At 35.5% G+C, this 27,642-nt stretch overlaps 1 protein-coding gene across 2 annotated transcripts; it reads right to left on the bottom strand.

The window, feature by feature from the left end:
* On the bottom strand, nucleotides 1-27,440 carry ckap2l (cytoskeleton associated protein 2-like). 2 transcript variants are annotated; one of them, XM_048188890.1, is made up of 9 exons: nucleotides 27,236-27,440; nucleotides 26,052-26,118; nucleotides 25,842-25,905; nucleotides 24,623-25,752; nucleotides 21,228-21,426; nucleotides 18,111-18,266; nucleotides 4,906-4,963; nucleotides 2,633-2,774; nucleotides 1-681 (listed from the first exon to the last, which is right to left on the bottom strand). In XM_048188890.1, the coding sequence occupies exons 1-9, from the start codon at nucleotides 27,279-27,281 to the stop codon at nucleotides 384-386; spliced, it is 2,160 nt and encodes a 719-aa protein (XP_048044847.1). In that variant the 5' UTR covers nucleotides 27,282-27,440; the 3' UTR covers nucleotides 1-383. The 2 variants fall into 2 exon arrangements, with proteins under 2 accessions (XP_048044847.1, XP_048044846.1); XM_048188889.1 differs by having other exon boundaries at nucleotides 2,633-2,795; nucleotides 27,236-27,439.
* Nucleotides 27,441-27,642: the final 202 nt, after the last annotated feature.

Genomic DNA, 27,642 nt, shown 5'->3' with positions numbered 1-27,642 from the left:
TACATTTCAAGATTTAATAATGATCAGACTGGAATTATGTACAAAATTATAGCATCAGTGAATATAAATATGGCTTATTTATCATTCAAAATCCAATCTTTTGCAGAAACAATGTAATTTATACATATAGCAATGCTTAATGTTGAAATTCATCATAGCAACAAATATATGACCAAATTATGTAGCATCTAACCAGTATAAAAAAGTCAAAGTTCTGGCTAGAACCTAGCAAGAAATATGTTTAGTAGTATATGAGCTTGTCTAAAATGTGCACCATAGTACAATAGACATTTTAAAACAAATAGTAAACTAAATTAAAATGATAAAAACAATTCTTTGCTTCTAGGTGGGAAATGAAGGTCACTGCATGATAACACACATTATCATGTTTCAACCTCCTCTGGATAAACAAGTTTAACTTGAACACGGTCTCTCAGTGCTTCATTCTCTCGGTACACATACACAGGAGAGCTCTGGGGTCGTGTGTAACCTTCAACCTCTTCCCTGCTCTCATCTGCAAGGTCACAAAGAGAGGTCACACAGGGGTCGTGTTCCTGCAAGGCTGTTGGATAGCGCAGAGCGGTTTTCTCGATCCGCACTGAACGCCGCACTGGGGTAAAGAAACGGATTTCGTGACCGTCTACTTGTCCTGATTCTGCTCCCTGCTGACTCCTTTTCCCCCTTAAAATGTGCAAGAAAATACAAAGTTATCAGATATTACTCAATTTATTGCAGCAAAAAGAGCAGACATGCTTGACGAAGCTGGACTTCCTGTGCAAGTTGTGACCTGTGAGATGAACCAAGAACTACATGCTGTGAAAATGTTATCTCAGAGTGTTATCTTACTTATGCAAACATCCTGATTTCTTATCCTAAACTCTTACATCACTGGACAATCATTTAATACATTTCTTGCTTTATAATATTGAGAAAAGTAAAATATTATTCAATAGTTGTATTAGTAGGGCTGGGTTGAAAATATAGATTTCTCTATTTTAATGGATACTCATTTTGATGAACCGATATTGCTTCTTTAGTCTATGCTGTTTTCGGTTGACAGCATGTGAACAAAACTTCACTAAACATTATTCGCAGCATGCCTCCTGTCCAATAAATCACAATTAGCTTTGTTACTTTTGATATGGAAACAAAGTATTTACTTTCAATTTAAAAAAAAAAAATCCTAACAATAAAATGGTTTTGATGCTCTTTAAAGGATTAGTCCACTTTCAAATAAACTTTTCCTGATAATTTACTCACCCCCATGTCATCCAAGATGTTCATGTCCTTCTCTCTTCAGTCGAAAAGAAATCAAGGTTTTTGGTGAAAACATTCCAGGATTATTCTCCTTATAGTGGACTTCAATGGAGCCCAAACGGTTGAAGGTCAAAATTACAGTTTCAGTGCAGCTTCAAAGGGCTTTAAACGATACCAGATGAGGAATAAGGGTCTTATCTAGCGAAACGATTGGTCATTTAAAAAATAAATAAATAAACAAATGTTCGCCTTCTAAGTGCTTCCGCCAAAACCGCATTTCCATATTCTCCAAAAAAGTTTACACTGTATGTCCTACGCCTTCCCTATTCTACTTACGGAACGAACACAGCGCCAGTTACATTTTTTCCGTAAGTAGAATAGGTTTTATAAGACCCTTATTTCTCGTCTGGTATTGTTTAAAGCCCTTTGAAGCTGCACTGAAACTGTACATTTTTTTAAGGAGAATAATCCTGGAATGTTTTCATCAAAAACCTTAATTTCTTTTCGACTGAACAAAGAAAGACATGGACATCTTGTATGACATGGGGGAGAGTAAATTATCAGGAAAAGTTTATTTGAAAGTGGACTAATCCTTTAATGTGACATGACAGATCGCTGTAATGCCTCAGTTCAAGAGAAGCCTCTCTACCACTACAAACAAATGAACATCAAAAGGAATGTTTAAAGACAGCACAGCTTACTGAAATATTTCATGTCTTATCTAATTGCTCAATCAGTTTCTCAACCACAGGAAGACGTCAATAAAACAGCTTGTGAAATGTCATATAATGTTACATTCAAAGCCATTCAATGACCACAGCTTAGCTAGAAAAATGAACACTAGAGAAGTATAGTGTAAATAAAATAAAATATAAAATGCTACCAATTTTTTTTCTTCCACATAAAACTGTTGATGTGGAGATGCATTTTACAGGCAAACAACCAATATAAATATCACAGTCTAATCATCTTAAAACTCATGTTTAAATGTTAAAAAAAAAAGTTGTGACCTTGTAAAAATTTCTTAGAGTGAGCATAAATTTGTAGATATTAAGAGCGAAATATAAGAGTTTTTATTGTTTGTACATACAATTTAAGTAATAAATAATTATTATACTTTGTTCTCAAATTATTCATATTAATTAATGTTGGTTACAATTATTTTAAATGTGAAAATTGGTAATAATAAAGAATGAGGAGTTGTCCAAAGTACTGGTACTAAGTAAATAATTAAATAATTTATTTCAATTTAAAATTATTAAAAAATTTTTTTTTTAATTACATGCATTTTAACAGTCCTAACATTATGTTCTTATTCCAAAAAACATTTAGGCAACAGTGCATATTAGATCATTCAAGTTGGATTGTGTCGTACCCTGGGGTGGCTGTAATTTTATATTTGACGACAGACGAGTCTCCCCTCATTCCACATATGAGGGCTCCAACAGGTTTTGGCGTAGATATGGAGTCTCTGCCTTCCTGTTCATCATACATCCCAGTCTCTACCGCTTCAGGCTCTTTTGGCATTGGAGACACAACTGAATGATTTAAAACATGGTGAGATTTTTTTATTAATTTACATTTATGCATTTACAATACCTACAATATTCACTAAGACTAAGAACAAGCTCAGAGTTTGTGGGAGAATTCATGTTTAACCTGCGCCCAATAAAAACAAAATAACAAATTAAACAAAACAAATAAAAACAGCCAAGTTCTTCCACACCAAACTCAGAAAACCACCTGTATGGACCTTGTATTCATACATTTCACATGACATTCCACCCATATGGGAAAGTCTATTTGGAGGGCAAAACAAGAATTTTGATGCCCGCTAGCTGTTTTTTCAGTGATATTAAAAAAACAAAAAAAACAATTTAGTGTATACCTTATTGATGATGTGCCCAGAATATGAACGCCAACACACTTACTTGCACGTTAAGCTTTCCATAGAAAACCATAAAAAAGGAAAAGCTTAATATTGCTTAATGCATTAACACAAAACATTCATATTCAGGGCTCATCTGAACTTGATCTTTTAAAGTCACTGTAAGCAGCATTAAATGTTTTTTTTTTCAAATAGTGATTGCAAGTGGCCATAACTTGCCATTTGTTTGTATATATTTGTTTTTCTTCTTTTGAGAGGTGTGACGTAAACATTCATGGCTTGAAACAGATGGAAAATTGACAGGCCTGTGCTGCAGTTTTATGTAGGTTTTGCCCTCCAGGTCGTGCCAGTCACGCAATGGAAAACAATAAAATGTCATGCCGAGTTGAAGGACGTCTCTAGAACTTTATTGTATGGTCTATCATTAATATTCATCCTCAGAGTTATGACTGGCATAGCCAAATCCATTAATTAGGAAGGTCTTCTCCACATATTTATGTATAAATTAGAAAAAAAACTATATATGAATTTTAGATAATAGATAATATAGATAAAACCACCAGTGGTATTTAAAAAAGATAGCACAGACACACTCTTCAAGTTACTTTCAATGATAAAAATAGATATACAAAAAATTTGGACACTTTCTGTTTATGAGACATCACTCAAACATGTCCATAGTTAATGTAAATTAATATAATAGTATAATATGATATAATATAGTATAATATAATATAATAATAATAATAATAATAATAATAGGACCCCTGTGTACAGTAATATTATTTATGCAAAGCTGAATTTTCGTCTTCAGTGTCACATGATCCTTCAGAAATCATTTTAATATGCTGATTTGGTGCTCAATTATTAATAATTGTTTTTCCAGGATTCTTTCTTTGATGAATAGACAGTTAAAAGAAGAGAATTTATATTCAAAATAGAATTCTTTTGTAACATTATAAATGTCTTTACTTTAAATCAATTAAATGTGTTCTTGCTGAATAAAAGCATTAATTTAATTAATTTCCTTGTTTTTTTAAATCTTAATTACCCCAAACTTTTGAATGCATCATGTTTTCCAACTGTTTTCAGCATTGATAATAATAAGAAATGTTTCATTCTTATAAATCCTGAATGAAAAAAATCTTTTTGCTTTCTGTGAGATAGGGACCCGAGCGGTCACAAGGAGAACGTAAAAATGGGAGCGATGTTGGCATCCAAAAGATGTTTATTAAAGTGGATGTGCAAAAATGTGCAAATAAATATGTTTAAGAGAAATAAAACAATAGTCCAATTTTTCTGAAGAGACACAATCGCTTATATAATGAACAGATGCGAGTCAAAGCCTAAATTAAATCTGTTCATCATTTTAAGCAACCGTGTCTCTTCAGAATATTCAGACTAACTTAATTTAAGTTCCAGTTGTGAAGACAGTCTATGGAGGGACATAATGCTGTCAGATTTCATTAAAAAGATCTTCATTTATGTTCTGAAGATGAACGAAATATATTCTATATCACAATACATTTCTTGATTAAATAAATGCAGCCTTGGTGAGCATGAGACTTCTTAAAAAAAAAAATGAAACCAATTATTTTTTCCTGTAATTAATTATATGATTAATAATTTAATTACTTTAAACTTGTGACCAGTAGTATTCACTAATAATTTATTCCTAATCCATATCCAAGTAATTGCAAAAACATGTACTGTATGTCACTGTAAGACAAAAATAAGGATTTCTCATCCTCCCACTTTACCTTGAATCGGTTTCTTTTTAAGGATCTCAAATACCACAGATCGTAGTTCATCCACTGGCTGTTGAGAAAAAAAACAAAATCACATTAAGTGAAACAGGTCGGTTACTCATGCACATGTGTCTCTTTGATTTCCTGTTATTGTAAGTCCTTGCCAAAGTACTAACTGGAATTAGCTCATTTCAAAATGATAATAAATATGCTCTACATAATTGTCTGTGATCCATTAAAATGACAAAAATCTGTTTTCCAGGGGATTAGATTTACACGCGCAAAGAGATCGTAAACAGACTGTGAAAAGTCAATTAGTCACAGAAAAAAAAACACATGGCGAAGTTGAATTACAGTATGTCAGGAAGGGAATCGAAAAGTTCACCCATCATCCATCAACTTCAAATATGGCTTATCATTTAAAACAAGTAAGTAGTAGCAACCAGAGGTGTGGACTCGAGTCATGAATTTGATGACTTCAGACTCGACTCGACAAAATGTACAAAGACTTGCAACTCGACTTGGACTTTAACATCAATGACTCGTGACTTCACTTGGACTTGCTACTTCCCATGAAAACCTGGGGGAAAAAAAATGTTCACACGGCCGCGCCATTCTCAGTGTATCTGCATCTGTGAAAAAAATGTGCACCACCTGTATGCATGCAGAGAGCACGCGCGCTGCCTGCACGACATCCAATCACTGTAGTCCCACGTTGGTTTGATTCGACAGCATCTAAGCAGGCACATTGCAAGACAACCACTGAAGCGCAACAAGCAACAACGCGCCAGCTGGCAAAATGATACCAAAGATAGTTTCGTTTGGCTATAAAAATTACGAGGTAGTCGACAAAAAACGAGTTGCAATTTGCAAAACATGCGGGTCGAAGATTACAGACGGAGCTGCCGCAACGTCCAACTTTGTTCGACACCTGAAGTTTGAACGAATGCTAAGCACCTTATCGGATGTACCGTAACTTACTAGCTGCTGCATATTTACTGTATCAAGGAGACAGTAAACGCACGTCTCCCTTGCTGGTTCATGCTAACAAAAATAGGGATTTTTGAACCCAGATTATATGAGGTACATAAGTGTAGCACACTCAGATGGAAAACCTTGCCAACATCATGTCAACATCCGTTTTAAAGTACCATTTCTACCTTGCTGATAGACGGATAAACACAAATGTATATCTAAGTCTCTCCAACACACATGAGACAAAAACAGGCCTTCCAGTTTTACTCTTTCAATTATTCAGTTTCAGAGTTGCTGGTGTGCTGCCTCATTGAGGTCGTTTATGTAATTTTGGTTAATCACAACTAAGCTGAACTATATGGAAGCTTCTGTGTAGCAATATTCAATTTGAAATGTAATATGCAAAATGGCAATGCATTTCTGTATTTAAATTTGAATTTTCCCATACATTTGTGCAATGTGTGGTGCAAAATGAAAATTCAATTATATAATTTACATTTGCCATTTCATACACTAGCTTTAATATGTAAATTGAATAATAATTTTAACGCTTTATAAGTTGCAAAATTAAAATTAAAATGTATTACAGAAATTATTAGATGTTTAACATGTTCAAGCAAAAACTAGCAAAATTTTAATTTAAATGTTATTTTTTTCTTAATTGCATTTACACTCACAGTCACAGGCAAGACACTTGCGATTGCATTTCCATTAAGTGTCCCGCAATGAATGTAGCAAAATTCAATGTGCAATTTGAAAATGCATTCTGAACCGATCATGTGCCCGTATAGGCACTCCCTCCACCTGTCCACAGCACGCATGCGCACACACACTCACTCTCTGCTCATCACCTGTCCACACATCTCTCTCTCTCTCTCTCATATTATCACTTTGGTCCAGTTTTTCAGAAGTGATAATTTTGAGGAGTGAGGATTTTATTGATGACATGTTTAAGTTAGCCCTTAGTTTAGACTAAAAGGACCCATGTCTATTTGAAAGTTAAACTGTTTTGCAATATGAGGTCAATACAATACAGGACTGAAGCTGCTGTGCATTGTTCTAGTGCAATATGCTGTTGACATACAAGCATTTTTTGTGAAAATTTAAATTTTCTGTTTTTTACTGTATTTGATTAATGTCATTGTATAAAAAGAGGTTTAAATAAATACAAATCTTACAGACATACATGATTTGTATACATTTTATTTCTGTGGTAAGAGGACTTGAAATGACTCGAAACTAAAATGGTAGGACTTTGGACTCGACATGAGACTTGTTGGCTTTGACTTTTGACTTGACTCGGGACTCGAGGGCAAAGACTTGAGACTTACTTGTGACTTGCATAACAATGACTTTGTCCCACCTCTGGTAGCAACTGTACATGGCCACTAGCTCTAACGTTAACCTAGGTCAGGGGTGTCCAAACTGCGGCCCGGGGATGAATTTTAAGCAGCCCACAGCTTGTCTATTAAAATATATTATGTGTGGCCCGCCATGCACAATTTACAAATCGTGCAGTTTCACAATGTCAACACAAGGCGGCAGTACTAGATTTTAAGCAGAGGAAACATTAACATACCAAAAGCGGAACGAAACAGTGCTACTTGTGCGCACTGCGCGACTCACAAACTCACAAATGTGTTTACTTGCCAAATGTCTCAATCATAGATATACATAATAAAGGCTAGATGTCTCATCCGCGCTGCTGGCCAATCGAGGTCGACGTCCACACCTGGCGGCCATCTTGTCACAGTCAGCTCGCTCACTCGTAACATTATGTTTTAATGGTGCATGTACTTTTTAAATAACCATAACTTGCTCAATTTTCTACCGATTTTCAAACTGTTTGGTTTGTTATAAACGTCAGAGATGTACTTATGACACTGCATACTTATGAATAATTATAACCATGGACTTCCGTATGAAAATAACATTGAACAGAACAGATAGGTGCAATGAATATACACACACACAAGGTATTTATGTTAAATCAATATATAGGCTACTAAAACTCAGTGTACAGAATGGCAACATGAAATAATATATATATATCCTATAAAGCCAGCAATTACCTGTATCATAATGTAATATGTTTTTAACAAACCGATTGGAAATCATATGCAACTTAAGTTATATTTAAAAGAAAGAGCAATTCTGCCTCTCCCACTGATGTAAAATTGCTGGGTAGCAGCTAAACTCACTACTAGGTCTCACTCACAGCTTTTTGTTATTAGCCAGCTAATAACTACAACCACATCCACAAAGATTGTAATTTAGACAAAAGATTAATTGTCATAAAATCGTTAAATGTCAGTTCCTATATAACTGAACAGCTCGATTGGGGTCTCAGCCTTGATAACTTGCGCAAGTAGCCGGCTTTCGAAAAGAAAAGCTGCAATTTTTTAACATGTTCAAGCATCCAGAATTATAGCCACGTTAATAATGTTTGTAAGAAACCAAACCATTTGTAAATCCGTCAAGATGTCAGCAAGATAAGAGTATTTGTGTTTGTGCAGATCACAAACCTTACATCAGGTATCACAGAGTCCGACAGAAAGCTAGCCTGTGACAAGATGGCCGCCGGTGATGACGTTAGAGACTCCGCCGTAAGACATCTAGCCTTTATTATGTACATCTATGGTCTCAATCACACCACCACTAAACAGCCAGCAAGAAGTGTTCAAGTTTGGCGTAGAGGTCTCAGGTACAAGCTGCAAATCTTTTGTTGATTTAATTCAGTTTAAAGCCAGTTGAAACAGCGCTGACTTAATCAACAACACTAACGGGCAAATCAGGAGAAACATTGAGCCGATCCAGTTAGAATATTTTTCAACCAACAATTCACTATCATTTATCATGGATTTACTGTGGTAACACTAACTGTCATGGTATATTTTCAGAAATGTAGGTTAATATCTTATTTTATTTCATTTTTAATGTAGACTTGTATTAAATGCCAATAAGGCCACATTACAGACTATTTTTTTCATAAACTTTCAGTTCAAACTACTCAACTGTCAGCTCAAGCTTTTGTCAAATCTGTTATGTTTTCAAGAAACAAAACATGTAGGCCTAAATTTATTTATTTATTTATTCATAGTTTAATGCCATATCAGCACCAATGGCTATATTCATGGCAATCAGCAGTATCACTTCAATACATTGTATACAATAATTTAACAATTTTGTCTTAAAAACAAACACTATACAAAATCAGACATATATACCAATAACAACAACATAAATAACAACAATTACATAGTCTTTCAATTGAATATTCGACAAAAATTCAAAAATTACTCCAGGAGAAACCTTTTTAAAAAGGTCCATTAATGTGTTCTCTGTATAAAACCATTGTCTAATATTATTTAAAAAAGGAAATTCTATTAAAATATGTTTTACACTCGTGAAATTCTTATACAAATCACAGACCGGTTTTTCTTCCCCCATCAATAAATATGAATGAGTGAGTCTTGAATGACCAATTCGGCATCTCGTATATACAACCTGGTCATATCTGTTTTCAAAATAATAACTAATAACTCCTTGATTTAATACTGGATTCACCTCATATAATTTGTTATTTGAAGAGTTCAGATGCAAAACCCTCTAAATCCATCAGACTTCTTTTCTTTAAAATGAGCATTTTTTACCAGGCTTTTACGATCAAGTTCAGGAGTTTAATTTTAAAGGTAATGATAAGGTTATTAGCTAGTGAATAAAATAACTTTTTTTCAAAAATGTCACTCTAGACAATTTATTGGTTTTTAACGAGTTAGATTTTCTTTTGCGTCAAAAAAACCAGCTAAATCCACTTGTGCTTTTTTTGCAAAAACCTCTAAATCCACCTATTTGGGACAAGACATGGTAAATAGTTGAAAAATCACTAAAGATGCAACTAAAAACCCTGAAAAAGATGAGAGCACTTATCACTTAAAAACTAAACAGTAGACAAACCTCTTTACACAGGGATCTAACACGTCTCTTCTATTCAGCCTCCACTTTTTGCCTCCTCCGTTTTTATGACACAGCTTCCATATGAGACAGAAGAATAGCATCTTGTTTGACTTTGTTTTTGGCGAAATAGAGCTGTTATTTGATGTATAATAAATCCGATTCCTTCAAAGTAACGGCACTGCACGAAGAACTGTTATGAGTGCATGATACAATTGCGACCAAGCCATTTCCACTGTAGGCTATTTTGCCTTATGACAGGCGGAGTTTTGAGGTAAATAACGTTTTCTTCTGCCATTCAATATTAGTAGGACAGGCTGATCCATTTCATCGTACTCCATCTTTTATTTTAAAAATCTCAATCTGAATCTGACTCTAAAAAAATCTCAGCGCGCCGCTATATTGAAACCGCTTGGAATCAAACCGATATTTCTGAATGGGCTGACGCTGTGATTTCGAGGATTTGAAGCACGTGATTTGTTGAACGTGTACTACGTGCCGTAAGCATTCGTTCAATGTCATTATCTCATTTTTGACAGAGATGGCGTTTAGCGGCTTTTGCATCTGAACTCTTCATTTACACTTTGCTACTTTATCTGCTTGTTCATTACCAGTCAATCCCATATGGCCTGGTATCCAACAAAAAACAACATTAAAATCTTGTTTCTTTAAAGAGTCCACTTTTCCTATTATGCTGATAATTATAGGATGGTCAGTTTTCAAATAATCAAGTGCTTGTAGACAGGATTTGGAATCTGTGCAAATTAAAAAATTACGTTGTTGTTCCTTTTCTATTTGTTCAAGAGCTAGAAGTAATGCACAAGCTTCAGCTGTGAAAACTGAACTTTGTCCAGAAATACACTTGCCATAGCTTTTTGACCCAATCACTACTGCGGCAGATACCCGACTGTCTGACTTTGATCCATCTGTGTACACAGGTACATGAGTTTGTAAACTGTGTCTTATATCCAAAAATTCCTCCCAATAAACATTTGGATGATTTGTTTTTTTTTTTATACTGAGCCAGGTTCATGATAATGATTGGTTTTTTAATATCCCAGGGCGGTATAGGACACAGATGCGTCGATGTTAGAATATCCAGATTAATGTCCATATTTTCCAAGTGTGATTTTATGCGAATTCCAAAAGGACTGATGTATCTGGGTCTGGCTTCATACAAATGTGAATATGGAGGATGAAAAACTGAAGAATATGCTGGGTTACTTTCATTAGCTTTTAGCTTAACTACATAGTTGAGAGCCAGTTTCAGCCTTCTGTTATATAAGGATGGTTCTCTTGCTTCTGTATACAAGCTCTGAATTGGGGAAGTCCTAAATGCTCCTAAGGCAAGTCTCAATCCTGTATGATGTACTGTGTCCAGCATTTTGATGTATGACTTCCTAGCAGATCCATAAACAATACTCCCATAGTCCATTTTTGATCGAACAAGTGTCCTATAAGGTCTCAAGAGTACTTCACAATCTGCACCCCATTTAATCCTTGCTAGCACTTTTATAACATCCATTACTTTAAAACATCTATTTCGCAGCATTTTAATATGAGGAATAAAGGATAGTTTGTTATCAAAATTAAGTCCTAGGAATTTTGTCTCTTTTACGACTTTTATAAGTTCTCTTTCTAAAAAAAGCTCAGGATCTAGATGCATAGATCGCAAAAAACAAAAATGCATACATACGGTTTTTGATTTAGAAAATTTAAAGCCATTTTTTACTGACCAGTCATACATTTTATTTACACATATTTGTATTTGTCTTTCAATTACATTCATATTTTTCCCTTTATAACAAATACACACATCATCTACATATAAACTACGAAATATATTAGACCTCATAACTCTTACAATACCATTAATTTTAATACTAAAAAGAGTTACTGAAAGTATACTTCCTTGAGGCACTCCTGATTCTTGTACATGCAAGTCAGATAATACATCTCTTACTCGAACACAAAAAGCTCTATTGGATAAAAAATTTGAAATAAAAATGGGTAAATATCTCCTAAACCTCATATTGTACAAATCTTTTAAAATACCATACCTCCACGTAGTATCATAGGCTTTTTCTAAATCAAAAAAATGCCGCTACTACATGTTCTTTTTTAATAAAACCATCTCGTACAAAAGATTCTAATCTTATAAGATGATCAAGAGTACTTTTTCCTCATCTAAATCCACACTGATATTTACTGATCTTTTCATCTTTTTCCAAGGTCCACACCAGCCGGTCATTGATCATACGTTCCATGGTTTTACATAAACAACTAGTTAGGGCTATTGGACGATAATTATTTGAGTCAGTATGGTCTTTTCCAGGTTTAGGTATTGGTATAATTATTGCCTCTTTCCAGTAATATAGTAATTCTCCTGATTTCCAGATGTTATTGAAATTTTCCAGTAGAATCAATAATACACTATAGGGTAGATGTTTCAAAAACTGATAGTGAATTTTGTCAGGTCCAACGGCAGTGTCATTGGAGTTTTTTATGGCTTTCAAAAGTTCCTCCATGGTAAAAGGCTGATTATACAATTCATCATTATCAGAGGAGAAATGAATTTTTTTCCGTTCCTGCTTTATTTGCATTTCTTTAAATCTGGGAAGACCGTTTTCTAATGATGAGTTTCTCTCAAATGTCTCTGCCAATTTATTAGCAATATCCTGTTTCGTTGTTAGCAAAGTATCCTGATTTCTTATATGTTGTATTTGTAATCCTCCCTTATTTTTCATCTTTCGTATCATATCCCATACTTTCTTTGTTGGTGTCTGTGATGTTAAACTTGACACATTTTTTCCAACTTTGCTTCTTTGTTTCATTTATAATTCTTCGTGCTTTTGCTCTACATATTTTCAGTCTGACGAGGTTTTCTATTGTTGGATGTTTATTAAAGGTTCTTTCTGCCTTCTTCCGATCAGCAATAGCCTTTTTGCAGTCTTCATTAAACCATGGGTTTCTCCGACGGCATGACTTTGTTGATGTTGTTGGAACTGATTTTTCTGCTATTTCAATCAGTATATCAGTGAATTTCTTTATTGGGTCTTGATGTTCTTTCCAGTCTATGTTAAACTTCTCATAGCACAATTTTTCAAAAATATACCAATTAGCTTTTTCCATTTTCCATCTTAGAGTGTCTTGCTGAATGTCTTCTTCAGTGGATGTTAAAATCAATGGATAATGATCACTCCCACATAGATCCTTCCATACTTGCCATGAAAAATCAATTAGTATTTCAGGTTCACACAAAGTTAAGTCAATAGCAGAATAAGTTCCGTATCCTGGATGCAGATATGTATTTGAGTCATCATTTAATATGCACAAATCATTATTATATATGAACTCTTCTATTCTTCTGCCTTTGGTGTTTGTATGTTTTCCTCCCCATAATGTGCTATGGCTATTAAAATCACCCATTAATATATATGGTGATGGAAATTGTTCAACCATTTTGTTCAGTTCTTGTATTGTCACTGAGGTATCAGGGGGTATATAAATAGAGCCCATAGTTATAGTTTTATGTAGAGTTAAACGCACAGCCACCACTTGCAGGTTTGTATTTATTGACATGTGACTATGAATTATGTCATTTCTTACTAATATAGCCGATCCACCAGACGGACGTTGTATATTTGGACCAAAAGTGTTATAAATATTATACTTCTTCAACGTCAATTCACTATTTGTTGTTAAATGGGTTTCCTGGAGGCAGAAGGCAATGGGATTGAAAATGGCTGCCAATTGTTGCAGTTCTGAAAAGTTTGCCTTAAGTCCTCGACAATTCCACTGAATTACATGATACGTCATTTTCAAGTAGGTAAGACAAGTACCTGCCCTTTACCTTTGCATTTGGGAGACAAGCTTCGACTTCGGGATTTTATAGTCTCCATTTCAACATCGTTATTCTTTAGGCACTCTATCTTTTGAGTTTTCCCTTCTTGATTTGATTTTGTTGATTGAGTTTTTGTACTTTGTTGTATCTTTTTCCAACTCAAGGGCTGATTGTGCTCTTTTGATGATTTTCCATCTTCTTTAGCTTGGGTTTGATTGATCATTGTTTGACTTTGTGTTCCTTGATTCTTCTTTTTGATTAAAACAGAACTTCTGTTGCTGACATTTTGTGGTTTCTCACCATTCACCCAGGTCCAATCAGTCTGACATTCAGTAGAGCTCATGGTTGCCCTCACCACAGAGGCATATATGTTTTCCTCATGTTAAAGGATGGAGACTCCTCGACCTTTTTGCGTGCTTCAACATAGCTAATCCTTTCAACACATTTTATTCTTTGGATTTCTTTTTCCTTTATCCAAATTGGACATTCTTTTGTTGAAGCTGGATGATCAGCTAAACAGTTGCTACATTTTGATGGTTTTGAACATCCTGATTCATGCCCTTCTTCTCCACAGTTACAGCAAACTGTTTTTCTTTTACAGAAAGCAGAGCCGTGGCCAAATTTCTGACAGTTGTAGCATCTCAATGGGTTTGGAATAAAACTATTGACTGGTACACTCACATAGCCAATCTGAATCTTCTCTGGAGGCTGGGGTTTATTAAAAGTCAAAATGTAAGTGCCTGTCTTAATTATCTGTTCTTCTTTTTGATTGTGATCCTCTTGACATTCGTTACCCCTTGTTGAGTCAATTCTGATGCTATTTCAGACTCATCCATATCATGTAGCTCTCTAGTACGCAAAACTCCTTTGCTACTGTTTAATGATGGATGATAAAATGCCTTTATTGGTACATCTGCCAACATACTTGCATGCAAGATGTTTTCAGCATGGCTTTTCTTAGTGCATTCTACTAATATCTGTCCAGATCTTAGCTTTTTAACGTCTTTAACTGTTCCTGCTATGCTTGAAATGCCTTTCTGTATTGCAAATGGAGACAATTTTGTAAGAGGCATATCTGTTATTTGTGATTCTAGCAGTATAAATCTCTGCCAATTTTCACTCTTTTGAAAATAAATACATCCAGTATCTGAGTCATCATCCAATGTTTGTTCTATCATCCGTTGTTTTGGGTTTTTGTTTTATTAGCCATGTTTGTATTTTTTGAATTTCATCACTCCTGCTCCCCACCCACCTCGGAGCCCAACAAGGGGATGCACAGAGCCGCGGTAATCCTCCAGATATGCACCAAGGATACAGGGGTGATATACTTGAGCAAAAGGAACATAAATTTCATTTTACCCAATTGACCCTAAGCCAAAGCCCTTTCGGGTACATCTTGACTAGCCGATTGGTTGGACCGGGTCCTTCCAACCTCCCGTCTATGTGAATTCAAAGCCAAAGTATTGTGTTGGACCTGAAGTAGCCGCAGCATACACATTCCTCAAATACCAGGTTCTTGTCCTCCCCAGACACGGGTTGCAACTTACGGCAAAAAAGTCGCCCCATTTGTCGCCTCTTACGATCAGCAAGGGGGTGCTAGGGACCTATTCTACCCCGGGTCCCCACGGGGGCATGTAGGCCTAAAAATATATGTATATTTATACAACAGTTCTGTCTGGTTCTCGAATCTGATTGGCCGATAGCCGTGTGATATTTCAGTGATAACAGCACTCCTCCTACCTTTTCCGTTTGTATCACTTCGCTTGAAGTGACTGTCATGGCGGACGAGCAAATCCACCGTCATTTTTGAGAATGCTACTTGTTGTACCACGAACTGTAGTTTTAATAGTTTTTAAGACGAGAATGTAGTTGTTTAGACCTGAAATATGTGATTCATATTTAATAATAGCGCCTATGTTACAATTTGTTTTGACATTTTCGGAGATGTGAGCTCCAGGGCGTCAGCGGCCGTTCAGGGGTCATGTACGTGCCGAGAACTGCTTCATCTCGGCCAGAGCTTCGGGGATTTACCGCTGGCACTTATAGTGGTTAAACATGAGAAATAATTCAATTTGAGTACATAAAATGGGCAATCTTTGGTCTTATTAATCTATTATTTGTTCCAGAGCAAGTCGAATTGTGCTATGTTAAATTTGATAATAATTAATGTTACCTTACATCCTTTATATAGCATATTGGCTACAACGAAGACTCTTTGCTCTTCAAATACGTAAAACATTAAACTTTACAGACAGTGTTTTTTGAGTAAAGAAAACGCTTTACATTTTTTTTTTTTTTTTTTTTTCAAACATCAGATCTTTATTTACCTTTGCATTGCATAGACGAGATGACCAAACTGAGTGCGGCACTTCATTCACGAGGTGAGGCGGATTTATGAGGTTTGACTGACAGTTTGAGGATCCAATGGAGTTATGAGGTTTTGTCACAAGCTCTTTAAAATCCTTTTCATTCATTAAATTTTTGTAAAAACCCACATACAAGTGTAAAGGGTGACCCATGTTTGTTTGTTTTTTAAATAACTAGTGCATTACGTTTGACTGAACTGTACAATTGTGTTTATTTGTTGTTCAATAAATATTATTTTATATAAATATGTCCATTAGTGCGTAATATGGACTGAGTAAAAGTTACATTAATACGCCATTAGATGGCGGCAACACTTTACAGGAGAATGAGTAAGTGAGTCACAAGAGACTTTTAAATTGAAAGGAACTTTTGCAAAGGAAGTTGTTTTTGCTCTGTGGTGTTATGGATGTTTTGGAAAATGCTGATAGCTGTAAAAAAAAAAGGACAAATACAAGATCGCTTTCCTCAGCGGACATTCAAACGGACTTTTATAATGGATATATTATGGAGATCGACTTGAAGAATGAATGTAATGCAATATATATCAGACAGGTAATACTTTCTCAGGCGATCTCTCTCTCTCTCTCTCTCTCTCTCTCTCTCTCATACTGTACAAAATTCAATGAGTTTCAATGAAGCGACTGAACGTTCCTTCGTTACTAGTTCTAAAGTGACGTTTTAGAATTAGTAACGGAGGCTTGGTCCAACTGTCAACTTGAGATTTGAATCCGTGGCGGAAGGAAGTAGTGCTGCATGAAAGAGGGTTTTAAAGACACTCCATTGTTGTTTTTATTTGTTTACACACTTGTGCCGTCGAACTGTTGTATAAACACAATATCACACTCGTAGCCGTGTGATATGGCTGTATATCAGCACGGCAGTGATTCGTCCGTAGGCACGAGGCCGCAGGCATATCGCACGGCTAAACGTGTGTGTCTATGTTATATATTATATACACACACACACTTTAATTAGGTTAGGGGTGTCCAAACTTTAAGATTCAATGTTGTGGACACAGTAAAACTGAAAAATGTGTAATCTAAGTTATATTATTAACTTTACTTTCATGTTATAAGTTAAAGAGATGTTACATTAAACTTAGTCTTGTCAACATTTTGGAAATTGTTTTCCAAATTTTGTGTTCATTGAGATAGTGTTTAAAATGTTACTTTTCAAAGGGGATGTACTCATTTATGCTGAGCAGTGTATCAGTTCTAGCTTTGCTAACATGAGATTGTAGCTGATTCATTATCAAAATAAAATAGTCAACATATAACAAACATATTACATATTACAAGTTGTTCAACATATTACACTGCTCAATTTAAATAGTTTTTGGTACAATCTGTGCCATCAGCGTGACCACTGTGTTGTTATGCCAAGCACATTTTTGCACATGTGAAGGATGTTTTACATAAATATAGGAATTTGAGTGAAGTACAAAGCCTAGTTTACATAATGAATAATATTTAGCATCCAGAAACATGATGAATATGGAAACATTTGGATTTGTGCTGAATGAGCAAGGTTGTCAGTGAGCCCAGTGATGGTTTCTGTTTCAGTTTCACTTTCATTTTAAATTAATTAATTTTGACTTGACATTTATATAGCTACTTTTATTTTTCATTCTTGTTCTGTTCTGAACACTATTAAATTAAAAGGAATTATTATTGAGTGAGGGGACCTAAAATAGCCTATAGCTATGTTTGTAATGTTTATAATGTTTATAAACATTTTGCTTTATTTACCAGTATTTTACATTCATGTAATAATAAATTGGGACTTATTCACAAATTATCTGTTTTTTTTTTGTTTTTTTTTAATTTCCCTATTTTATATGTATAGCATATTTTTTAGCCATGCAGCAAGCTTTTTCAAAATATCTTGAAAAATTACTTTTTAAAACATTTAACCCATAGTATTAATCAGTCAAAATTCTTACTGTCAGTTATGGTTAACAAGTTAATTATGAGCATCCCTACTATGTCTATTTTTCTTTTTAACTCTTGCAAAAAAAACAAAACCACAAGCAAAAAAAAAATATATATATATATTTGACAGATAAAGAGAGACTGACCTCTCTTACAACACGGACAGCCTCCTTAAACATTGGCAGGACCTCCAGGTTTCCTTCTCTTTCCATTAGTCTGGCCTGGCAGATCCAGTATTTTGCAAACTTCTGTGCCATTGGCACCCTAGACAGCACATCTCTGACCTGCTCCACCGGGAAACCCTGTCACAGAAAGACACAAGCAGCATTGGATCAGTTCTCAACATGCTTGTGAGCACCCAGAGGAAAGCATCATCTAATCATATTCATATTCATTAAAGGGATAGTTCACCCAAAACTGAAAATTCTATCATCATTTACTCACCCTCAAGTTGTTCAAAATCTGTATAATTTTCTTTATGTTGAACACAAAGGAAGATATTTTGAAGAATGTGTTAAACTGAACAGTTTTGGGGCACCATTGACTTCCATAGTAGTTTTTTTTTCTACTATGGAAGTCAGTGGAACCCCACAGTGGCCTGGTTACAAACTTTCTTCAAAATATCTTCCTTTGTGTTCAACAGAACAAAGAAATTTATACAGATTTGGAACAACTTGAGGGTGAGTAAATGATGATAGAATTTTCATTTTTGGGTGAACTATCCCTTTAAAAATGTTCTACAATATACCAGGTTGTCCAGGATATTGTATCATGTAGGACATAACAAATACAAGAGTGCAGTGCAACTTGTACTGCATTGCTCATAAAAATGAAAATTCACCCAAAAATTTAAATTCTGTCACTAATTACTCACCCTCATGTCATTCCAAACCTGCAAGACCTTCGATCATCTTCGGAACACAAATTAAGATTTTTTTAATGAACTCCATGAGTCTTCTGGCCTCTGATAGACTGCAACACAATTACCTTTAACACAAGAAGTCTCCTATGCTGATCACGTGCAGCGCTTCCGGGTTCTACGTCAGAACGCGACTCATTATTGGCCAGCACCTGCGTCAGCATCACACGCATGCGTTGTGCTGCTCATGTGTACATCATCGGCCAATACTGAGCCGGCGTTCTGACGTACCACCCGAAAGCACTGCACTGTGTTTACCATGTGATCAGCATAGGCGACTGACATGGAAGAGAAGAAATTGTTGAATAAAGTCGTTATTTTTTTTGCACACAAAAAGTATTCTCGTAACTTTATAACATTAAGGTTGAGCCACTGCAGTCACATGGACTATTTTAAAAATGTCTTTGCTATCTTTCTAGGCCTTGAAAGTGGTAACTGTGTTGCAGTCTGTCGGATTTCATCAGAAATATCATAATTTGTATTCCGAAGATGAATTAAGGTCTTAGGGGTTTGGATCGACATGAGAGTAGGTAATTAATGGAATAATTTTCATTTTTGGTTGAACTAACCCTTTAAGAAGACCATAAACTCAAGAGCTGTGAGACTGCTGGAAAAGAATTTTAAACATCATGGACAATTTATGCCAGAAAGTGGCAAACACTTCAGATCTGCTCAACTAAAACTGGAAAAAGTAAGAATTGTGATAAGAGAAACTATGCAGACAAATGTTTAATGTTGGTGTGCCAATGATTGTCTGAAAGAATTACACTTTGTCTAAAAGGTTTTAATGTTTTTTTTTCCCCATGGTAAAAAGTGGCTGGACTGAAACATACCCTTTTATTGAAACTGGTGCTCTGCTGTGCCAAGAGAAACATTTCACTGGGTTCTTTTGTCAGAGACATTTTAGGTCCTACAGTGTTGGTCAGAATTATTGGCACCCTTGGTAAATATGATCAAAGATGACTGTAAAAATAAATCTGCATTGTTTATCCTTTAATCTTTAATTTATAAAATTAGCAAAAATCTAACCTTTCATTGAAGGAAGAGAATTGAAATAAACGTTTTGGAGAAAAACACTATCCACAGGGTGATCATGAACATGAAATTGTCCGGTCATGACTTCCTGTTCCACAAGAGTATAAACATGAGGAAACACAAAGGCCAATTTCCCTTAATCATTCATCACAATGAGTAAATCCAAAGAATATAGTTCTGATGTGCAGCAAAAGATTGTTGAGCTCAACAATATAGAAAGTGGCTGTAAGAAAATAGCTGAAGCATTGAAAATCCCCATTTCCACCACCAGGGCAATAATTAAGAAGTTACAATCAACTAAAGATGTTACAAATCTGCCTGGAAGAGGATGTGTGTCTAAATCATCCTAATGCACGGTGAGGAGGAAAGTTTGAGTGGCCAAAGACTCTCCAAGGATCACAGCTGGAGATTTGTAGAGATTAGTTGAGTCTTGAGTCTCAGAAAGCCTAAAACAATTATTGGGAGGGTTTCAAGACAAATCCTCCTCGCTCATCCAGAAACAAACTCCAGCATATTCAGTTGTCAGACACGACTAGAACTTCAAACGTGACCAGCTTCTATGGTCAGATGAAACTAAAAAAAAAGAGCTTTTTGGCAGCAAACCCACCAGATGGGTTTGGTGCACACATGGATAAAAAGTACCCAATGCCCACGGTTAAATATACTGCTGGATCTTTATTGTTGTGGGCCTATTTTTCTGCTGGAGGTCCTGGACATCTGTTATCTGATATCTGTTCAGATAAATGGTATCATGGATTCTATCAAATACCAACAGATAAAAAAAAAATCTAAACCTTACTGCTGCTAGGAATCCAATAATGGGCTGTGATTGATCTTCCATCATGACAATGATCCAAAACAAACATAAGACCTCATGTAACAGTAAGTTGTTATTTTTTTTTTATTTACTTATTTAAATTATTATTATTTTATTTACTCCATTTTATTTGTTTTTATTTTTCACATGTATTTTCCCCCCTCCTTGACGTGTACTAAAAAGAATAAGCTGTTCAACCACGAACCAAGCTTTACACCATATCTCAACCAAGGCAGATGCCTGGCAATTCGGCTTTTCCCAAAAGCAAAAATGTGTGTAACAGCAAGACACAGTCAATTAGTTAGAACATTTTTGATGTGTATCAGCTGTGTGAAGCATGTTTTTGTACCAGTCAGATTTCACCGTTGCCTGGTACAAACAATAAACTCCCATTTCCATGGAAGAACTTGCTTTGTTGCATCACCCCTAATAATGCATATTCATTTAATTACATATAAAAAGTATAAACTCATATAAAAATAATTATAATACCTGCTGTAATAATTTAATGCAGTCATCTAGTGACCGGTCCACAGCAAAGACAATGTTATGAACCTCATCTTCATTCTCCATAGACGTCCAGTATGGCTGAGGAATAGCAGAGACAGTCTTCCTCCTCACCGGACGGACAGGCATAGGAGGACGTTTATATGTGATGCCCCTCGATTCCCGCCACTCCTGGAGCTTACGCCTGCACAGACATCACTTCTGTTAGGGTTTAACCCATAAACAAAAAACAAACAAACTATACTTTTTTTCCCCTAAAGATTGGGATTGTTCACCCAAAAATAAAAATTCTGTTATCATTTACACACCCTTATATCATTTTAAACCCATAAAGAAGCTTTAATTTTGAGTCACCCTTTAAAGCAGTGGTTCTTAACTGGTGGGTCATGATGTGAGGGTTATGTTGGACAATAAAATTCAATTAATTATGAATTGTTAGCAAACCATAGTAACACTTGGCACTGTGTTTTTATATGTTAGTTAATGCTATAACTAACGTGAAATTACAATGAACAATATGGCACTACCAGCATTTGTTAGTCTTAGTTAATGATACTTTTATAATACATGTTCATTTCTACTGAACATGTTTGGTATTTCTACATTTTTAACATTTCAAGTTATGAATTAGTCATATAAATTATATTTTAAATTAACAAGATATGAAAAAAAAAAAAATTTTTAAATGGAGGATAAAAATCTTTTTCTGTTGCTGTCAAACATTGTGCCAAACAAATTCATTATTTTGTCACAAATTCATCAGTCACAAACCTGGTAGAAGCTATATCAAATTATCCATATCCCTACATGAACAAGATGAGCGACATGTCATCAGTGAAAAGAACAAACTGAACAAAGTTTTTTTTAAATATATGACCTGACTGGTCTAATTCAAGAAACATTTAGAAAACAATAATCATGCGCGTAATTTGCGGGTGGAACTTTTTGCCAGGATCGATCTTGTCCCCGCCGCTTTTTTAAACATCTTGTGGCACAGATGTACCTAATACAAAGGAAACATCTCCAGTTGAATAGTAGAGTATTAATTTAATTCACGTTAAATAAAAGGCGATTTGGTGCCGTTTTTTTAAATCATGCCAAGTGCTTGTTGATGCCGTTCTCATGTAGCTCGTACACAGGCTTCACAAAGACGCACACTTCAATTTATCGCTTTTGAGACTCTCTATTTGTTCCTGTGAAATCGCTAAAGAAAATGCATACAAACGTGTCCATGCTCTTGGTATATAATCACTGATGAACATCTTCAGTTTTATTTAAAAAAAAAAAAAAAAAAACTACACGAAGGCAGATTAGAACCCAGAACCTTTGGCAGACTCAACAAAAGTTCTACCACCCGTCCATTAGGACACATGAACATTAAATGCGGATCTACTTATTTATTTACTGATGTAAAGACTATTGCGACTAAAGATATATTGTATTATAGTAGATGTAAGAATGAAACAATCACATTAAAGGTGCCCTAGAACTAACAATTTAATTTATCTTGGCATAGTTGAATAACAAGAGTTCAGTACATGGAAATGACATACAGTGAGTCTCAAACTCCATTGTTTCCTCCTCCTTATATAAATCTCATTTGTTTAAAAGACCTCCGAAGAACAGGCGAATCTCAACATAACACCGACTGTTACGTAACAGTCGGGATCATTAATATGTACGCCCCCAATATTTGCATATGCCAGCCCATGATCAAGGCATTAGACAAGGGCAGCCAGTATTAATGTCTGGATGTGTACAGCTGAATCATCAGACTAGGTAAGCAAGCAAGAACAATAGCGAAAATGGCAGATGGAGCAATAATAACTGACATGATCCATGATATTTTTAGTGATATTTGTAAACTGTCTTTCTAAATGTTTCGTTAGCATGTTGCTAATGTACTGTTAAATGTGGTTAAAGTTACCATCGTTTCTTACTGTATTCACGGAGACAAGAGCAGTCGTTATTTTCATTATTAAACACCTGCAGTCTGTATAATTCATAAACACAACTTCATTCTTTATAAATCTTTCCAACAGTGTAGCATTAGCCGTTAGCCACGGAGCATAGCCTCAAACTCATTCAGAATCAAATGTAAACATCCAAATAAATACAATACTCACATAATCCGACGTATGCATGCAGCATGCATGACGAACACTTTGTAAAGATCCATTTTGAGGGTTATATTAGCTGTCTGAACTTTGTTTATGCTGTTAAAGGAAAGCGCAAGCTCTCTGGGCGGGGGAGCGCGAGATTTAAAGGGGCCGCAGCGTAAATCGGCTCATATTTAATGATGCTCCAAAATGGGCAGTTAAAAAAAATAATTAAAAAGAATCTATGGGGTATTTTGAGCTGAAACTTCACAGACACATTCAGGGGACACCTTAGACTTATATTACATCTTGTAAAAAAACGTTCGATGGCACCTTTAAACACGAGATCTATGTCGATTAATTGAAATCAATGTACCACTAAAATTGACTTCTGGACATGATCGTAATGTTTTTTTCTTGTGCATTTGTTATTGTACATTTCTGATGGTCTTGTATTAGCATACCCCATCCCACCCACTTTTATAAAAACAAAGTTACACCACTGACAATAATAACACATTTCAGTATTACATTTTGAAGACATTTTGTTTACTTTTGTTTACTTGAGTGTTGGGTAACAAAACCATTTGAGAATCACTGCTTTAAAAGGTTAGTTCACCCAGAAATGAAAAATTCTGTCAATAATTACTCACCCTCATGTCGTTCCAAACCAGTAAGACCTTCATTCATCTTCATAACACAAATGAAGATAGTTTTAATGAAATCCGAGAGGTATATGACTTGTCCATAGCAATATAATCAACACTTTCAAGGTCCAGAAAGTTACTAAAAACATCATTAAAACTGTCAAAGTCTTCTGTGTTTACGTCCAAATGCCGGCTCAGTATTGGCCAAAACTGCACACGTGAGCAGCACAACGCATGCGTGTGATGCTGACGCAGGAACCGGCCAATAATGAGTCGGCGTTCTGACATAAAACCTGGAAGTGCTGGAGATAAACAATGTATGAGAATGACACAGAAGAGAAGATATTGTTGGATAAAGTCGTTATTTTTGTTTTGGCGCACAAAAATTATTTTCATCACTACTACTGTAGTCACGTTGACTGTTTTAACAATGTCTTTAGTACCTTTCTGGACCTTGAAATTGTTGATTTTGTTCCTGACAAGTCATATACCTCTAGGATTTCATCAAAAATATCATAACTGAACAAGCCAATCAAGGTCTTCAGGAATACAGTTACATGAGGTTGAGTTTGATCAAGGTTGGAGCTTGAGTTCCAGAGTTGAGAAACCTTGATTCAGACAGAAGTAAACTCACAGTCTCTCCTCCTGTGCTGCAGTTGGCTTCTTCATTCCATCTACCGGGGCTGTTCGGACACCTTGAGTACTGGGACAGAAACTGGATTTAGGGGTCTGCAATTGCACCGCAGGCTTGGCCTGGCTGGATCTCTTGGCAGGCTGCTGAAGCTCTTGGGGCACAGTGGCAGTCTGTGGCAATACACAACTCTTGGTGTTTCGACCGAGGAGTTTGGTAGAAGCAGTGACATTAGTTGGTTTAACAGTAGAATGCTGTTTATTTTTAATGACCGCTGATCCTTCACTATCTGTTGGTTTAGACAGAGTTGAAGAGACACTTGTTCTTGTTGCTCTGTTTGTGACAGAGCAATGCGATTTAGTTTTTGTGGCATCGACTTTTGTGATAATGCATGAAATATCCTTTCTCTGGTTAACGTCAGAACTGTTTGTCGCCGAATTTGATTTTCTGCTCATGAGTTTATTGCTCTGAGAACTGCTGTCGTGAATCCCAAACTTTGGTACAGCACTTTGACTTCTGGGTTGCTGTGTCAGTTTTGCCTGGGTTTTAGAAACACTGTTTGTCTGAATTCTTGTCCCAGTTGTGTTAATTGGTCTTTGACTCATCAATTTGGCAGTTGAGGTTGGTTTGCTGGTTGTTTCTAATTTCTTAGCTAAAGGCCTTGTTGACTGAGTGTGGTGCGTTTGTTCTGTGCGTCTGTGGGCAGAGATGCCATATCCAGAGTGTGAAGGGCCACAGACTGAAACAAGACTTGATTTTCTTGACTTTTGAGTTTTATTTTGGGAAGCTGGCTGTGTTTGAAGGGTTTTTTGTTGGCCATTTTGAAACCTTTGTGGATGATTCCTATTTGCTGGATTTGCATGGATTGATGCGGCAGTTTCCTCAGCTTTGTGTGGTTTCCTTGGATTTTGAATAGAAGCCGTTCTATTGCTCTGTGTCTTCAAAAGTTGAAAGCCTGCCTGGAAAGTATTACGGCAATTACTGGAAGACTGTGCTGGAGCTTTGGCTTGCGAATGGATGCTGAGTCCTTTTTTTGATGTTGTTTTTTTATTAACCTCTCCCAATGACTTCACTCTCTTTACTTCTTTTACATTTGTGCCACTGATGCCATAATTCTCCTTTTCGTCACCGGTCTGAAAGAATTATAAAGACAATCAACTCAACAGTCTACACTTTTAACATAGAATTGTGCAAAATTTAAAGAAATGTAATTTTAACTTACAAATTTGGGCTTCTGATTAATATCAGCATGTTTCTTTGTAACAGGCTTCTCCTTGAGATATGGTCTTTGAGTAAAAAAGAAAGTTTATTCAGAACATAAATACAACATACTAAGGTGCTTGCTAATGCTGAAAATATGTATATTTTTTAAATAATTAAATTACAAATTCAACAATTGTTACAGACAGAAAGACCCTTTAAGACCACCTACTTTGGATTAGGTGCTTTCAGTCTTCCTTTTGCTGCCAGATATTCTGCCAATTTCAGTTTGCGTTGCTCTGTAAACAAAAGAGAAAACCATTTAAAAATCCAGCATACATGCATGTATTTCATAAACTATAGATTGCTAGTTTGGTGCTATTCATATATTATATGTCTTGTATATTTATGATCACATGATAATATAAATCAAATCAATACTTCATGTCCATTTCATTACAAATACATTTATTTGATAAGGACAATGTTGTCAGCTGGTCATTATTGCAAAAAATAAAAAAATAAAACAGATTCAGGGTGATGCAAGACACATGGATAATAGAACTTCTGCCATTTGAATAAAGTGAATGAAGACATTAGTTTCTTCATGATCCATTTGGATAGTGTCCTGATAGGAGGTTGTGTAGCTGACATTTGACAGTCATGCTGTACTCCATCTACAACGATTTTAAACAGAATTTTGCTAATCCTTTTATAATTATTATTCATGCAGCTGGTATGTGCTTACATTAAGAGAGAGTGTGTGTACTTTTCACATTTTATTTGCTTGACGTTTATGTGCATGACTAGCAAAGAGAAGAAGGACTACAAAGGATGGGAAATGAAAACCAGATACACCCTGATACAGATACATAGCCCAGATGCAGATATACATTTCGACCGAGAATATTGATATTGACATTATTTCAGGAGGTATTGTTCACACTATTTTGTATGCCGTTTCCCTGAGGGAAAGACGAAGAGACATCACAAGTAATTTCATTTATCTAATGCTGCGTTCACGTGCCATCAGATTCCCACTTATGAAGTCGTGATTACGAGCTCATCGCATTCAAGTTTCGAAATGGGAGTGCGTTCATGTGCAGGTACTATTTTACCAAGGAATTTCGTTTTTACGATAATGCCGAAAGCACGTGAAGGCAGAATTAGTCCCTTTATAAAGCAAAACATTGTACCTCTTTCACTCACGCGCGCGCATGCATCGCTATCAGTGTTTTGAACAACAGCTCGTTGGTTTTCACATCACTGTTAGGTGATTTTTCGAAATAAAATCTTAACACAACTTACTCTGTAATATGCGGTATAAAAATAAACAAATGTGAATCAATAGGAACAGTAACAGCGTACATGATGCATAAGACTAGCCTGGTGTAAGCTTATGGGAGACCGCTTTACCTATCTTTGATAGTTTAGACACATCTTCCTCCGTCACTGTTTCCATTGTTTTATCCGATCATCCACAAAAAAATTTAATCAAAATAAATATAGTATTTGTTTTAACTTTATAATCGAGTCTATTAGCACAGTGTTGCTAACACAACGTCCACCTCCTTCTCTACAAAACAGTTGCTTGAATTTTGCGGGGACACGCCCATCTCAAATCTCATTGGTTCGTTCAAATATTTGAATACAGACTATTGGTTCGTCAGTTTTGATGATTCATATGATTTGATGAGTCGTTATAAATGTCACCTCGGTACTTAACTGTAACTCTTACTGTTATATCCTCCCGAAATACAAATTTTTTTTTTATTATTTAGTATTTTTTTCACGTCATTACAATGTTTAGAGCATAAGAAACA

This window comes from Megalobrama amblycephala, linkage group LG4 (assembly GCF_018812025.1).
Source record: "Megalobrama amblycephala isolate DHTTF-2021 linkage group LG4, ASM1881202v1, whole genome shotgun sequence".
NCBI lineage: Eukaryota > Metazoa > Chordata > Actinopteri > Cypriniformes > Xenocyprididae > Megalobrama > Megalobrama amblycephala.
This window is presented reverse-complemented; position numbering and strand designations above follow the sequence as displayed.